A 15,581-nucleotide genomic window follows, 5' to 3' on the forward strand; every position below is an offset into this window, starting at 1 on the left:
GTGCCACTGGGAACAGCTCAAAAGGCCAGGCAGCGATTCCAAACAAGAACTGGAGATAGCTGTAAAGATACGTGCAAGTTTGAGAGGATCTGTGGTAGTTGGTAACACACAGAAGAAATATTCCTTGGGGGAATTTAATGAACAAGTAAGCCCTGAAAGCAGACTCCCACTGTATGGCAAAGCATGTAAATTTGTTGGTTTTGTCCCTTGCTTTTGTGGCTGGCCCCTCTGTGGTACAATAGTTTTCAGAACTGTAGGCAGGAGAAGCAATTGTATTTTTGTATTTTTTTTTTAAACAGCTCTGGTGAGTATTTGGGGTTGGGGGCTTAAGCTGAAGTCACTCCTGGCTGGAAAGCAGTAGGGGCTGCCCTCTCCTTCACTGTAGCACTGTGACCACAGCCCAAGCACCTTGGAGGGAGGAGTAGAGACCAGGCTGGGCAAGCCCCCAGCCCCTCTCAGCATCCCTGCCTCGTGGTTGCTATTTGATACTCCAATGACTGTCACAAAGGCCTGGGAAAAGGGCTGCGTGTGAAATAATGTTTGAAATCTATTTTAAAAAAAATTTAAATGTTCTTTTTATTAGATAGTGGAGCTAATTTATCCTGTATTCCCTACTGTAATGCTTTTTTATATTGAAATGATTTTTTTTTAGTAATATAAACCAGAACACAAGCCTGAAGCACTCTCTGCACGTTTTTTTTGTGCATTTCTTAAAAAAAAAAAAACAAAAAAAACAAACAAAAAAAACCACAAAAAAAACCCCAAAAATAAAATAAAGTTATTGTGACAGTGAAGTGAAACAGCTTTAATTTTCACTATTTGCTTGGTGTTAAGTACAGTCACTTTCTTACCAGAGGAGAAATAAACTCAGGTACAGCAGCTAAATTGAGGTATAAATTGAAGTGTCCCATTCTCCCCTGCACCACCACCCCCCCCACCCACACCCTCCCAAGTAAAAACCCTTGACCAGAAAAGAGGCCAGCTTAGGACAGACAGAGCCTCTCCTGTGTCACCAGCTCCAGTTTGCCAGATATTGGTTAGATGCAAGTAAGATGATGTAAGGAGTTATGTGAATGATGAGTTTTCTTCACCCTCCAAAGTGAGGGCTCTGTGAATGCAAGGGTTTGGGTTTATCCCTGGCAGAGAAAGGGGGTCAGCTTTAACTCCTGGCCTGTGCCTGCTTGGAACACAATTCTCTGGGGAACAGACCCCCAGTCCTGCACAGTATTTTGCAAATGTAGGAAGTTCATTGCAGTCTCCCTTGGGAGGTGGCAGCAGTCCAAGGCCTCTCACAATGTAACAGATAAGGAAGCTGAGGCCTGTGGAAATGGGAGTTCTTTTGTCAACAGACCAGTAGCTGAGCCTGAAGCAACACCTCAGGCTTTTGATCCTAAATTATGTTCTCAGCTGCCACCTGCAGCTGTGATGTCAGCACTTCCATCCTTGGGGACACAGTTCTGTACAAAGGTTTGGCATCCTCCTCCCTTTCTTCCCATTCACAACAGAGTGAAGACAACTAGGTGCAGTTGGCTTCTGGCAGTGCTGCAGCTACCTGTCCTGGCTCCATCCTCAAGCCACACTGAGCAACTCCCTCCTATATCTCACCTGTTACACATTCACCACCTCCAGTGGGCCTGGCAATGTTCCTCCTGCAGCACCTTGCTGCTGAGAAGAGACATGCCAGGAAACACAGCTTAGTTGTAGAGAAGGTGTAGAGCTCTGTAGTTTCTACGTGGTTGACTTATAGCAAGATGGAGCAAGAAGTATCAAAATAAAACAACTTCATCTCTCCATTTTCAGGACTAGGTACCAAGTACGATGAAATCTTTTTAAGTGGCCATTCCCCCAGGCTTTGTTCTCTATGTTAGAGCAGAAAAAGCCATTAACCAGCAAACCTTGAAGTGGCTGACTCTTCCAAGTTTTCTTCCAAGTTTTGCAGAGGCAGCTTCTAATCAGGGAAGCAGAGAAATCTGATCTTACCTTATTTAAAGCTACCCAGGAGAGCCGTAATTGCTTCCTCTACTCTCCTACCTGATCTAACCATCAAGAAGTCTTGGGAGTACTGCTCTCACATAGTGCAGTAACTCATTTCTCTCAGCTATGGGATGACATTTTATAGTACACTAATCAAACCCGAGTCATAAGCTCATAGGACCTGTGGCCAACACAGCTGGGAGGCAGCATGAAGAAGACATTCCATTTCCTTCTTCTGTAAGATTGCCTTTGCTGTGGTAGGTTTTACTTGTCTGTCCTAGAAACAATTTCCCACCCCCCCAAATATCAACCATCAATCTGTGTATACATTCAGTGACGCCCCAAAACACAAAGAATCAAGCTTCACGTACCTCTACCTACAACTACAGCCAAAGTGCCACACTGAGGCCATTGCAGCTGCCCACACAGGTGATGCATGGGGGAGAGCAACAGCCACAGCATGATACACTCCAGCTCCTGCATGCTGCACCACTTGTTCTAATTTCTGATCCTTTTCCAGCCTGCCTTTGATCATTACCTGCCTCACAGGGAAAGCTTTCCCTCTTAGACCCCAATTCTTCCATCTGAACAGGAACACTCCTTTTAATTAAAAGTTTTAGTTGCTCAGCATCATTTTTAGACATGCTGAAAGCAGCTTTACAAGCATGTGCTGTTGTGAGGCTCCAAAATTCAGCCTGCTGTTGGATGTTGCCTCTCCATTTGATTTACTTATTAGGCAAAAAACTAAGTTACAGTTGTGATGTTTCCTGATTCAACAATTTCCAATATTTTTATGTGACAGACATTTTGCATGGCCAGTAAGTACAATGCACACAGCATCCCAAGCTTATGCAGCTGCTTCTAAATGCCAAAAGCACTAACACAACATACAATAACTACCCACTACCTTCTTCTAAGTCTACTAAGATATTAAATAGCAATAGCTGTAGATCCCAGTCTTACCAGTGGCTTGAGGACTGTTCACACAAGCAGTTCTGTTTGTGTAGAAATCTTTCTACTGGGATTTTGGAACATCTACTGGGATTTTGGAACGCTCCAGGGCATGCTTTGATCCAGTCAACAGTAGTGCATGAGTAACAAGTCCATATACTGTACACAGACCTTCTGGCTTTAGTCCCATGGAGAATAAAAAAATGCTACCTCAAGCTGTGGAAGGGATAATCCACAAGGAAAGCACTAGAAAGCAGGGCAGCCAACACTGTTAAGCCCAGGAGGTGTTGGAGAAACTGGCTAGTGAGTACTAAAGCACATTTAGTCTATCCTTGCCATCATATGCTCTGCTCCTTGCTGTTCTTCATCCCAGTGAAATATTAAATATCTTAATGCTACAAACTTTGGTCCTCTCTTCTCAACGTCAGAAGAGATGTGATGTAGACATTAGCAGAGTTGGAACACCATCTCCCACAGCCAGAACCAATGTCTAGAGGCTGCTCACTGACCCAAGCATCTGTGCAGATGCTCTTACTGCTACAGTCCTCTGCTTTTACCACACCAGCACTCCAGCCCCTGCTCAACTAAAGCATCACATAAAGCTACTGCACACACCCACCACTGCTGCTAACATCAGTAAAGCTTCAACTGTTGGAAGTGTTCTGAGGTGAAGGGGACAGGACCCCAGCCTAGAAACTTCATGGAACACCCCAAACAAGGGGGTGTCTTTGTGCTCAATGGGCTATTTCCAATAGCTTCCTTCACTTCTCACATCTTGCAATTCAAATTGCTCCACTGCTCCCAGTGCAGTGTCCCCACAGAGGGAACACACAAGGGTTCTCCCTCTTCTTTTGCTGTATCTCCTGCCAAGCTCTGCACAGCATCTGGTGCAAAACTCTGAACTACACAAAAATGCACCTCTGGCAGTGAGGAAAGAAGAACTGTTTGCAAAGCACTGAACTTGACCCCGTCCAGCTCTTGACTACTTAGTCAGTACTTGCTAAAAGGGGACCAGGCTGCAAACCAGGGGAGGTGCAAGGCTTACCAAGCCAAGTCCTTTGTTGGTTGTCCTACTGCCCTGTCTCCTCAGGGATTTGGTTTCATTATGCTGGCCTTATTTTGTGCTTTGTTCCAGTGGGTTCAGAGCCTGTGATCCCATCAGCCAGTTCCCCCTAAGAAAACTGGCTTTTTTCCCTGAGCCTGCCAGGCCCACACACTTCCCTGAGCCTTCCTCCTGCTGCTCCTCACCTCCTGCAGAGGGGCTGGGGGGTCCTGCTGATGTTGCTCCCCCCATTTCACCTGGCACTGGGTTACACACTGATTCATGCCGGTAAAGAAGGAAACTACTTTAGAACCAAAAAGGACTAACAAAATAAAAAAATTAAAAATTATAATACGAAATTACCGACACAAACTCCCCCCTCCCACCTTTCCCATAACAAAAAAAGCCCAGGAATTAGACTTTCTTGGGACGACGTCCAACTTGGTAATAATAATAAATGCTGATGAGGATGAAGAGGGCTCGGCTGACCAGGAGGAGCACAGCACCTGTGGCTATCCGGCTACTCTCAACCAGGGAGACAGTGGTAACTGGAGGAGAAAGAGGGAGACAAGGCAGAGGTTGGTGATGCAAAACCAAAAGGAGACAAATAGCACAACACTGTTTACTGCTGCCCTCTAATGCAGAGCTTTGACAGGAACTGCTGAGCCTTGTGAGCGCAGGAGCTTTCAGCACAGGCTCGTCCACACACTCAGTGAGCATGGCAGAGGCTCTACACTAGCTTCTTTTCACAGCCTTGAAGCTTCCCATGGACCCCAGAGCTCTTCCTAACAGAGACAGTCTGGGAGTCTCTCTGGGAGTCACATCCTCTTGAGTTTGTTTTGTGGCTTGAACACTTCACTGAAGCATTTCTCAACTTTAAGGGTACCTACAAAGTATGTACACTGCACGCACATTGCCTCTGTCGAACACCTCTCTTTTCTGGCCACCAGCACAGAGCTCATATCTAAACCAGCTACACACTGAGCTACCAAAACACACATACAAGAACCCCCTTCATTGTTCAATATAGATAAGCTCCCTAGAAACAAGCTAAACTGTTATGCTCTGTGTTGGTAACACTGAACACCTTCCTTTTTAGTGTAGGTTACCAAAATCTTTTCTTTTTAGACCCTGCACCTAGGCAGTCTGCTCCAGCAATGACCTGGGCTGGCTACGAAGCCCAGGACATTTTCAGGGAGAAAAATCAATTAATTATCAGAGGGTGATGTTCAAGGAGCAGCTGAAGGCAGAGGCTATTCCACGGGGGAGAGGAAAGGCAAGCAGCTGGCAGGGAAGATGCTCCACCACTGCGCTGCCCGCCACCGATCCCCGCTCTTCACCACGCACCCTCCTCCTCCTCCCCCGTCCCGACCGGCCCGCGGGCACTCACCAAGGAACTGCACGGCGAAGTAGCAGGCCTCGGCCAGCAGGCTCCAGCGGATGATGGCCTTCTCGGCGGTGTACAGGGCGTTCCACATGATGAGCGCGATGCCTGCGGGGGACAGCGGGGCTCGCTGCCCGAGGGCCGGGACGCCGCAGCCCCAGGCCGCGCTTCCCGCCCGCCCCGCGCGGTGCCGCTGCAGGACGCGGCTCGGGCCCTTTCCCTTCCCGCACCACTTCTCCCAGCTCCCAGCACCTCCTCCTCGTCCTTCACCCCTTCCTCCCGGGCCCCTCCCGAGATGCCGCTGCCTGCCCCATCTCCCCTGCCCTCCCCCGGCCCGGCCCAGCGCCCCTCCCTGCCCCGAGCCCCCTGCAGGCTCCCTTTGCCGGGGTACGTGGGGCGAGCCCCCAGGGATTCAGAGCATGCACAGCCCTTCCTGCCCTACCTGCAGCGTGCCTGAATCCCTGCTAGGAAGGAGCAGCAGTAGCCTTTCAAAAGCTTTTCAAAACATCCCTTAGCAATTTCTTTGCTAACAGCAGGCGTTCTGCCCCCCAGCTGCAGGTGTCTGGCTCTGTCCCCTTACTCCGTGGGGCAGCGGCGTGCCCCAGTACACGGTACAGCACTCACTGAGGAGGGCTCCTCCGTACAGCCGGATGGGAGTCTTGCTGCTCACCGCCTCCTCCTCAAAGATGGCATCAAAGAGCTGGTCAGGGAAAGCGAGGGCCTGGCAGAGGTGAGAGAGAAACTCAGCAGCCTGAACTGGCTGGGGACACCAAAACACGTCCTCTTGGGCAGCAGCATCATGCCTTTGTGAGATTGGAGCCGCTGGCCAGGAAGCTGGACATTAAGGAGGTGCAGAAATATCACCATGTCAGCTATCGGCTGCATAGCTGGTTTCTGTGGCCAAGGCTGCCATTCCTTGGTTTATGGGCGTGCTAATGAAAACAGACTCTGGTGACAATAACAAACTGCCAAGGATGCTGTTGGTAAAGCCCATTACTGAGACACAGTGAGGGCAAAGGCCTCGCAGGAGAAAGCAGTAGGAGCTGCTGGGGGCAGGGGAGGAAGAGAAATGCCAGGGACTAAAGGGCCGTGCTGGGCACCCCTTTGGCAGTCAGGATCTGGTTCTTGCCAGGACCATGTCCTTCACTCACCATGATGGCAACCCCGGAGAACATGATGGCGGAAACCAGCTGCCAGACCCTGCAAGAGAGGGAAGACACAGCACCCAGCATGAGCTTGGAGGTAACCCCATCACTCATACTTCACGAAGTATTGCTGGCTGCCTGCTTGGTCATCAGCCTTCATCCTTCCCCCATGCACAAGCAAGACGGCCAGAAACCTCCCATGGAAGGACTCAGCTTTCCACATCCTGCTAGCTCCAGCCTCAACATACAGACCAGCCTTGCTGGTGAGACAGAACCAGACTCCCCCTCACCCAAGCAAAGGAGTGAACAATCCTGCCAAGAGGATGGTGCCGTGCAGGGGCCATGCAGGGTCCCCACAGGACACATCACCCTGTCACACAGTAGAACAGGAACTCCTCCAGCCCCACATAGCCCTTGTAATTCTCTGCACATGCAATGAGACAAGAACTGGAGGGCCTCAGGCCCATTTATGGGGGTAGAATGCAAAGTTTCACAGGTGCAAGAAGCCCCTGCAAGGAGCAGTGATGCTGGCACAGCAGCAGAGTTGGTGTCAGAAACCAGAGCTAGCAGGGATGCTGTGGCCAAGGGGCCTCAGATGATCTAGCTCCAAGGTGATCCGGTACCTTACCTGAGTCCCAGCGGTTCCCGGACTGCAAACTTGATTTCATTTCCCAGTACTTGGCTAATCTGAAATTCAAATGAAAGGCACAAGCTAAACAGATCCTTCCCCAGTCTTTAGGCAGTACTCACCTGTCCAAAACCACATATCTAATTCCCTGTGGGAATTTATCTCTGAGAGGGCTGGAAGGAGGAGGAGGACAAAGGATTTGGCTGTGACTCTTTGGTCCCAACACCTGCCTTGATTTCCATCAGGAGCTGCAGCCTCTACTACTCCCTTACTGGGATCAGCCATCTGCAGCATATTGCTGGGGAGGGGTCAACACTAACTCCTGTTTCCTCTTACCTATGGAAGAAGGGAACTGACTCTTCACGCACATCACCTGCATATCACATCCTGATGGAGCACAGGCTCCTGCAGATCCCTCAGGGTGTCACAGTACCTGCCCTGCTGTTATGTGCACACTGCCCAGAGCTATTCATGTGAACGTGCTCCTGTACACAATGCCTGGCTGTGACTACCCCAAACCACACGGATGGGCAAACCCTGGTTTGCCCAGCAGAAGGTCCTTTTTCCATCATTACTGCACAGGGCAGTAAGGAAAAACACTTCGTATTTCCCTCTCTGCTGCCCTCACCTTTGAACGATGGACCTCGCCGTCGTCATCCTCCCCACCGACGCCCAGGATCTTGCGTGTCTTCAGCCTGCTCACCAGGTCGGTCTGGCTGTGCTTCTTCATTAGCGGCGGGGGCTGCTTCGCCGCCATGGTGGTGGCCCTGCCCCACCGAGCCCTTGGCTCACAGGTGGCACAAGGAGGGTGCAGGAAGCGGCTCCGCTGTCACATGAAATTTCGTGACGTTTGGGAAAAATAAAACACTACCACCACCAGAAAAATCCTTCTGTTAGACCTGCAGATGACTCCTCATCCTGTGGGGCAGGGAGCCCTGGCAGCAAGGCCAGCCCCAGTTACAGGTGGCTCATCTCAGAATGATCCTGCTGTCTCCAGGATCTGCCATAGGGGGGGAAGGGAAAGAAAAAACTCAGAGCAGAGTGGCTTTAGCATGGACATTTAGTTATAAATGCTTTTGACCTACAAACCGTAATCTTGTCTATCTCAGCATGAGGCAATGCTCAATACCTCTTTGCTGTTGTTGAGATTAAGGGAATTAAGTACATCTCAGTCTAGGGGAATTAAAATCATTAACTAATGCTTGGCCTTTTTTCTTTTGCCATGCCATACATCACATTCTTCAGCTGTCATTTCAGGTCAAACCCCAAAGAAGTATCAATTATTTATTTGTGCTCCCTCCAACCCCCCCCCCAGATGCTGCAGCCCCCAGGCTGTGCCAGAACATATCAGCCCACGAACAACAAGAAGCTAGAGGCATGATTTTTCCCTGAAGACAAACACTATGCTTTCTGGGAAATGATGGCAATTAGAAACTACAAATACAATCTGGGATAAGCAAATAGAGGCAACAAGAATTGAAAAAGATAACTTCTGCCCTGGCATGCATATAAAGGTACAGGTATTGAGTCCCATGAAATTACTCTGTCTCATCCCACAATCAAAAAACTCTGGAAACACTTAGTTCAGGAAGCCTTTTCTTCCAATTTGTCTTCAGTTCATCTTGGCTCAGCTGAACACAAACACTTTTTTTTCCATTTGCCACTTCACCCTTCCAGAAACCCACAGAAATTCTCCCCAGGCACCAAGCACAGCTAATCCAGCCCAAACAAGTGTCCGGCTCAAGCACCAGCAGCCTCATGCCCCAGCTGAGCCTTCCCAGATCTGGCCCAGGAGGAGACAATTTATGCTGATGTCTAAATATTTTACAGGTCTTCGGAGAGTAATAAAATGAGATACAATTGCTTGGCATCCTGCGTGCAAATGTTGTTCCAGTGCCTTGCAAGGGACTTCCTCTCTCAAAGGAAAACCCTTCCCTGTGGTGGTTCAGAGAAGAACAGCCAGTCCTGTCTGCAAGTGCCCAATGTAACTCTTTCTTTAAGGCAAAGTTAAGAGGTCTTGCTGGGATGGTGCAAAAGGTGAACCCCATGACAAGGGTTTAATAAGATCCTTTCAGCAGACCAGGCAAAATGCTTTTCAGTGTGCCAGTTGAGCTACTCAGTGCTTTGGAGGTACTTCTTTTAGATTGTAGCAGGGCATGTTTGGCCATGGGGTTTTTTGCTCTTATTCCACTGAATAACTAAGCCCAGGTTCCTAGAAAGGCATCACAAAGCCAGATGCAGCACTCAGGGTCTAGAAATATTTCAGACCTGGGACAGTGGAAAACAACCACACAGGAGGAAGGCAGAAGCTGTATACTCAGGCTTACCTTTGAGCACAAGGCAGGAAGCTTAAATGGTAGCTGATAGTAGAAAAGTCTGAAAGATTTATCATGTCTGAGGTTTGTGAACCTAACTGTCACAATAAATTGTGTGTATTCAAATCTAGATAATCTGCACACAAAATCCACCCCAAAGCCAGAGTGATGTGTCTAAAAGAAAAGCTCAACCTCTTTAACTAGCTACAGTTTTTTGCAATTTTTTCTGCTCCTGGCTGACCCAGACTCACAAGTTTGGATGCTGAGTGGTTTTCCACTAGAACTGCTAAAACCAGAGAAGACATGTTGCTGCTGTGGTATTTCTGGCCCAGCATTTTCTGACAAAAGTCATCCATTCCAATTGTGAGGCAACAGTCCTGTGGTGAATGCTCCTCTCTCTCACTCTGAGACCTTCCAGCATCTCTAAGGTTAGGGGGAATGCTTGGCAGAGGACCTGAGCAGGAGCATCCTACAGTCTCTCCTCAGGGATAAGAGACCTGAGGCTGGCTGGTCTTGACAGTACTTGGGGTGCTGAGTGGGCTGGCTGTGCCATCCTGGCACTTCTGGATCTTTCCTGGTTTCTTGCTAGGGAAAGCCTGATGCCCACACCCCCTGCTCTGGCCTCATATGCCATAAGAAGGGAAGATGGAATTGGGGAGAAAACAGGAGGAAGGGGGAGAAAACAGGAGGAAGGGGGAGAAAACAGGAGGAAGGGGGAGAAAACAGGAGGAAGAGGGAGAAAACAGGAGGAAGAGGGAGAAAACAGGAGGAAGAGGGAGAAAACAGGAGGAAGAGGGAGAAAACAGGAGGAAGAGGGAGAAAACAGGAGGAAGAGGGAGAAAACAGGAGGAAGAGGGAGAAAACAGGAGGAAGAGGGAGAAAACAGGAGGAAGAGGGAGAAAACAGGAGGAAGAGGGAGAAAACAGGAGGAAGAGGGAGAAAACAGGAGGAAGAGGGAGAAAACAGGAGGAAGAGGGAGAAAACAGGAGGAAGAGGGAGAAAACAGGAGGAAGAGGGAGAAAACAGGAGGAAGAGGGAGAAAACAGGAGGAAGAGGGAGAAAACAGGAGGAAGAGGGAGAAAACAGGAGGAAGAGGGAGAAAACAGGAGGAAGAGGGAGAAAACAGGAGGAAGAGGGAGAAAACAGGAGGAAGAGGGAGAAAACAGGAGGAAGAGGGAGAAAACAGGAGGAAGAGGGAGAAAACAGGAGGAAGAGGGAGAAAACAGGAGGAAGAGGGAGAAAACAGGAGGAAGAGGGAGAAAACAGGAGGAAGAGGGAGAAAACAGGAGGAAGAGGGAGAAAACAGGAGGAAGAGGGAGAAAACAGGAGGAAGAGGGAGAAAACAGGAGGAAGAGGGAGAAAACAGGAGGAAGAGGGAGAAAACAGGAGGAAGAGGGAGAAAACAGGAGGAAGAGGGAGAAAACAGGAGGAAGAGGGAGAAAACAGGAGGGAAAAAACAGGAGGGAAAAAAAAGTAATAGAGAATTTCTCCTGAGAACAAGAAGCAAAGAAAGGTGGGACTCCATGACTCACCAGTGAAGACTGCACTGAATAGCTTTGTGATTACAGAGGCAGTTTAGACACTGGCTCAAGGCCAAAAGATCAAAATTTGCCTTCATCATTTGTCGGGCCAGTTGCTTTCAGGGCAGGAATTGGTGGAAATTTATCTACATCATCATTAACACTGCTCTCCCATTAAGAGTTTCCACTAATTTGTGGTAAGCCACTGGCCAGGAGCCGGGACAACACAAATGCCAATAAAACAATCTTGTGCATAAATCCACGCTGCTACAGCACAGCTATGGCATGGCCCCGCAGCCAGTCGCACATCTCATCTCCCCATCGACCAGAGACAGAGCCAGCCTCACGAATGCCGAATATTAATGGCTAACAAGCTAATAAATGCAATTAGCACTAATTCAGTGACATTCAGATAGAAGATGCTGAGGATTTGAAAACATTATACTTACATTAACGTATCCTGACACACTGACAATTTAGAGGATGGTTTCTATTAGCCTGTGAGTTTGCAAAGGGAAACTTCCACCTCCTCTTTCTCCTGCGATTCTCTCCTCCTTAATCCTTTTTCCAAGCATCCCAGGGACTGTGCAGATCAACCACCATAAACAGGCAATTCCTACTCCCTGCCACAGCTCTCTATGATTGGCAGTGCCTATGTGCAGCTGAAAGAGGATTTTTTCCTCATAGATCCCTTTTCTTCGCAGCTCTTTTCAGTGTCTGCTCCCTTGCTCAGCTGTTCAGCATACTGCATTCAATTTTGATAGCTACTGCTTAGTGGTGCAAAGAAACCCCACTGGTGCCACGCCAATGATAGCTCAATCTCTCCCACCTCCACAGCTCTTCCCCCCAACGTCTCCGCTTCTCTCCCAGCGTCTGGAGAGGAGAGCTCCGCAGCGTGGGAGAGAGGAGACTCAACTGCACACGCCACGGCACTGCAGCAGCCAGAGCCGCGCGCCCACCGCTGAGGTGCAGAACCAGACCCTGCTCCAGCAGCACCTGGAGATGACTGCCTGCAGCTCCCGAGAGCCAGAGCCTAACTGCTCGTGGGTGGGAAGCTGCCTGCCTGGAGGACATGGCTCTCCAGGGCTCTGGGGACAGAGACACTGCCTACTGCTAAGTTGGATCGCACAGTCATCATCCACAGTGCAGCCTTCTACCTGACAAAGCAGCGGTGCTTGAATTAAAGAGGTGGCACTACAGAACCTCTCACTCCAAGGGTTTGATGGCACTCCCAATCTGCAAGCACAGGAAGAGACTATGAAACTGGAGTTCAATCTGGGACAATGAAATGTTTATACATTTAAGCTTGACACAAGTTTGTTCAGCTCTATCACGTTCAGGCCAGTGAGAGAATTCTTGCTCTCCTGTTTTCGATTTCCCAAGTCCGCATGCCCAAGACAACTCAACATCTTGAGCCTGCTTTGATTTGTTACACCTAAGAATTACCCAAGAAGGTGCTGTTGGGTGTATATCCTTTGTAACAACCTAACAGGGCACTTGCCATGCCTAAGCATCTTCTACAAAGCACACATTGAGAAGCAATACAAAGTATGAAGCAGATGAAGCAGAGGCAGTGTCCCTTTCCAAAACTGGAGTTTTCTGGGAGCAATCTGGCAGAGCCCAGGGGAGTTCTCCAGCACTGCAGCACCACAAGGAAGTATGCAGATAAGAGGGGCATCCACCATGACAGCTGTGCTATACCTGGCCCTCATAGATGGGCTGATGCCCACAGCATTTGTCTTGCAAGGGCCTGGCAGCTGTAGTGGATTTGTCCAGCTCTTACAATGTTCCTTCTGGCTGCTGCACTTCTGTCTCTTTGCTGCTGAGGACAGTACTGGGTCTATAGCAGCTGCTCCAGACCTTATACCTCATCAGCCACAGAGCTGTCAAGAAAGCCTGGGCTCAAACACATGCACACAGTAAAGAGGGGAGGCAGTGGAAACACAGGTGAATTAAGGATAGGATCCACAGACCTACCAAGTACCTTGGTCCTTGCAAACATTCCACTGTTGCCTAATCGCATGGGACCCAAGCCTCCTCTTTTCCCACCACACATGAAGGTTCAGTCTGCTCACTTTTACGTGTTTAAAATCCGTTCATAAACAATCTCAGACACTTCACAGCTCCAAAATCCTGAGGGATGAGGTAACTTCCATGTCTAACCCAAAACCACATCTGAGAGTCACAAAACATCTTTGTGCATCCTATCTAAATGCCCTATGAAGAGCTTCCCCGGGAAGCCCATAGTGCAGCAGGCCCTGAGCCAGAAGTCCCCTTGTCCCATGTAACTACCAAAATACAGCTATTTTCATCCTGTATTTCTGCAACTGCATATTCCAAACCCACAGTGACCAAACCAGCTCCCTGCCTAGATTTCTATCAAGCATGGAGAGTTAGACTACTAGGACCTCTCTACCACCAGTCAGCTTGGAATGAAACTTGATCAAGCCAAAAATAACCTGATGATCAGGCAGTAAAACCAATTAGCACTCAGCCAGCACAGCAGCAGAATGCAGCGGCTGCTCCCGCTCTGTCTGGCACAGTCTGTACCCCTAAGCAACAGGGAGACTTCAGATTTCTCACCCATAACAAGCCAGGTACACAGGACTCTGTTCCTACATAAACACCAGCCCTCTCAGCAGAGAAGGCTCTTTGCAATACCAGCAGGAAGCATGTCTTGACAGAGGCTCACCCCCAGTCCTGCCACAGCCCCTTAAGCAACTCTAAAAGGCACAGGGAGACTGTGTCATCCCTAGGGAATACATACAAACCTAGGCAGTAGATTTCCTGCCCCTACACATGACGAAAATGCAAAGCAAGATCCTTAGGTCAAAGAACATCTTCACTGGGTGCCTCCAGACCATGTCCCAAATCATCTGCAACTCACCAAGAGCCTCAGACACATCTAAAGCTCACCCTTCAGGCTGAGCACATCTCATGGCCAGACACCTTTGGATGCCCTCCAATGCTGTTTGTGAGAGATGCAAAGCCTCCCTTCACAAGGCAGTGGCACCCAGTGCCTACAGCAGCTCTGGCAACCTCAAACATTATTATAGACAGGGCCAGCATCACCCCTCACCAAGAGACAGTGATTCCTCTGCAGCCTGCTGGGGAGGAAAGAGTTAACTTGTGTTGCTTACACAGTCACCACGAAAAAAAGGACATCCAAAGCCTGCTCAGCCTTTTCCATGCATCCTCTCTTCCTCCGCTTGCTTCAGGGTTGCTTTAGCCCAAGCAGCCTCAGCCCCTGCACCCTCCTCCTCTCTGCTCCTCTGCAGCCCCTGGGTACAGCAGTTCCTGCTCCCAAGCTCCCCGTGGCTGTACAAACATCCTGCGCCAAGAAAAGCCACTATTGGCTTTATCCCATAGCATCTGGGAGGTACGGGCCATCTCCAGAATTTTATTGCCCGTAGGTTTCAAATTTCCTTTTGCAGAGACCACAGGAAAGTTTCTGTCTGTGTCACAGGATATGTTATACGGTAATCAAAACCTGTAAAGTGCTCCATTTCCCCAGAACTCGATAAAAAAGCTCTGTTGCTCTACTAGTTTCTCAAATGGGAGCTATAATTAAACACAGCAACCTCACTCTTGCCGGCCTGCCAGCCACCACCTGCAGTAACTCGCTGACTCCTCCATGGGAGCCTGTGCAGCAGCTCAGGGGAGAAATGCTCGTTTGTCTCTTGCAGCAGCTGGCAGGGCAGCCTGTGACATACTGCATGTGCTCGGGCAGGCACCCTGCACAGCTGGGGTGACAGGCAGGGACACAGGGCTCCCCATGGTGTCCAGCGGGACACCTGGCCCCACTGCCACCCCTCTGTATGGGCTCAGGGGACAAACAGACTTCACCCTTCATCTAGCACACACCTGCACTCACACCCCACGTGCGAGCCTGGCCACGCCACCCTGCCTGCTCAAGTAGCCCATCCCTGGCTGCTGAGGTGTGTTTTGGCTGCAAATACAAAGGGTGCAAGCTACAAGCACAGCCAATGTACAACAGCTGTTTCAGCAGCTCTCATCTGTTACTTACATAAAAGTCCACCCCCTGGATCATCCTCCTCTCTGCCACCGAGGCTCTCCGCCCAGCCAGCCACTGCAATCCATCACACCAAAGCTGCCCTTGTTCTCCCCAAAGGCTCTGGCTGCCACCTCCCCACCCGGCCCCTCGCTGTCTCAACAGACGGCCACAACCAAGCAGTTTCCCAGGAAGCTGGGAAGATGGAGAGAGAGAGAGAAGTAGGACATATTAGGATCGGGTGCTGTTTTTCTTTAAGGGCATTAGAAGAGGAGAATTCCTCTTTGATTCCCAGCTGCCTTAGACAGGTGTTTGTGAGAGACAGCCCCAGAAGCTTAATGGGCCATCTGTCCTGCAGATGATTTCTACAGGGAAACACTAGAAGGAAAAGAAAAACCCCATACGCACACACACAAACACACAAAAAAATACCCCCCAAAAAAACAACCAAGTATATCAATCCTAGCTACTGAAAAAGAGTGGCTTAAAAAGCTAGGAAAGCCCTTCAACCAAACGAATACAGGTCAGTTTTACAGAAAATATGATGCAACTGTATTTCATCTCCTCTGCCTCACACCTGAGGTGTAACAGGCTCAAAGGAACTCTGCGG

At 49.4% G+C, this 15,581-nt stretch overlaps 1 protein-coding gene across 2 annotated transcripts; it reads right to left on the bottom strand.

The window, feature by feature from the left end:
• Window positions 1-228: 228 nt before the first annotated feature.
• On the bottom strand, window positions 229-7,992 carry TP53I11 (tumor protein p53 inducible protein 11). 2 transcript variants are annotated; one of them, XM_062494496.1, is made up of 6 exons: window positions 7,753-7,992; window positions 7,125-7,183; window positions 6,503-6,551; window positions 5,976-6,072; window positions 5,358-5,459; window positions 229-4,515 (listed from the first exon to the last, which is right to left on the bottom strand). In XM_062494496.1, the coding sequence occupies exons 1-6, from the start codon at window positions 7,879-7,881 to the stop codon at window positions 4,382-4,384; spliced, it is 570 nt and encodes a 189-aa protein (XP_062350480.1). In that variant the 5' UTR covers window positions 7,882-7,992; the 3' UTR covers window positions 229-4,381. The 2 variants fall into 2 exon arrangements, with proteins under 2 accessions (XP_062350480.1, XP_062350481.1); XM_062494497.1 differs by lacking the exons at window positions 5,976-6,072; window positions 7,125-7,183.
• Window positions 7,993-15,581: the final 7,589 nt, after the last annotated feature.

This window comes from Cinclus cinclus, chromosome 6 (genome assembly GCF_963662255.1).
Source record: "Cinclus cinclus chromosome 6, bCinCin1.1, whole genome shotgun sequence".
Lineage (NCBI taxonomy): Eukaryota > Metazoa > Chordata > Aves > Passeriformes > Cinclidae > Cinclus > Cinclus cinclus.

Coding starts and splice junctions, on each gene's coding strand:
- TP53I11 (XM_062494496.1), bottom strand. CDS start 7,881: ATGGCGGCGAAGCAGCCCCCGCCGCTAATGAAGAAGCACAGCCAGACC. Junction 7,184..7,752: donor GCGAGGTCCATCGTTCAAAG/GTGAGGGCAGCA, acceptor TTTGAATTTCAG/ATTAGCCAAGTACTGGGAAA. Junction 6,073..6,502: donor TCTCCGGGGTTGCCATCATG/GTGAGTGAAGGA, acceptor CACCTCTGCCAG/GCCCTCGCTTTCCCTGACCA.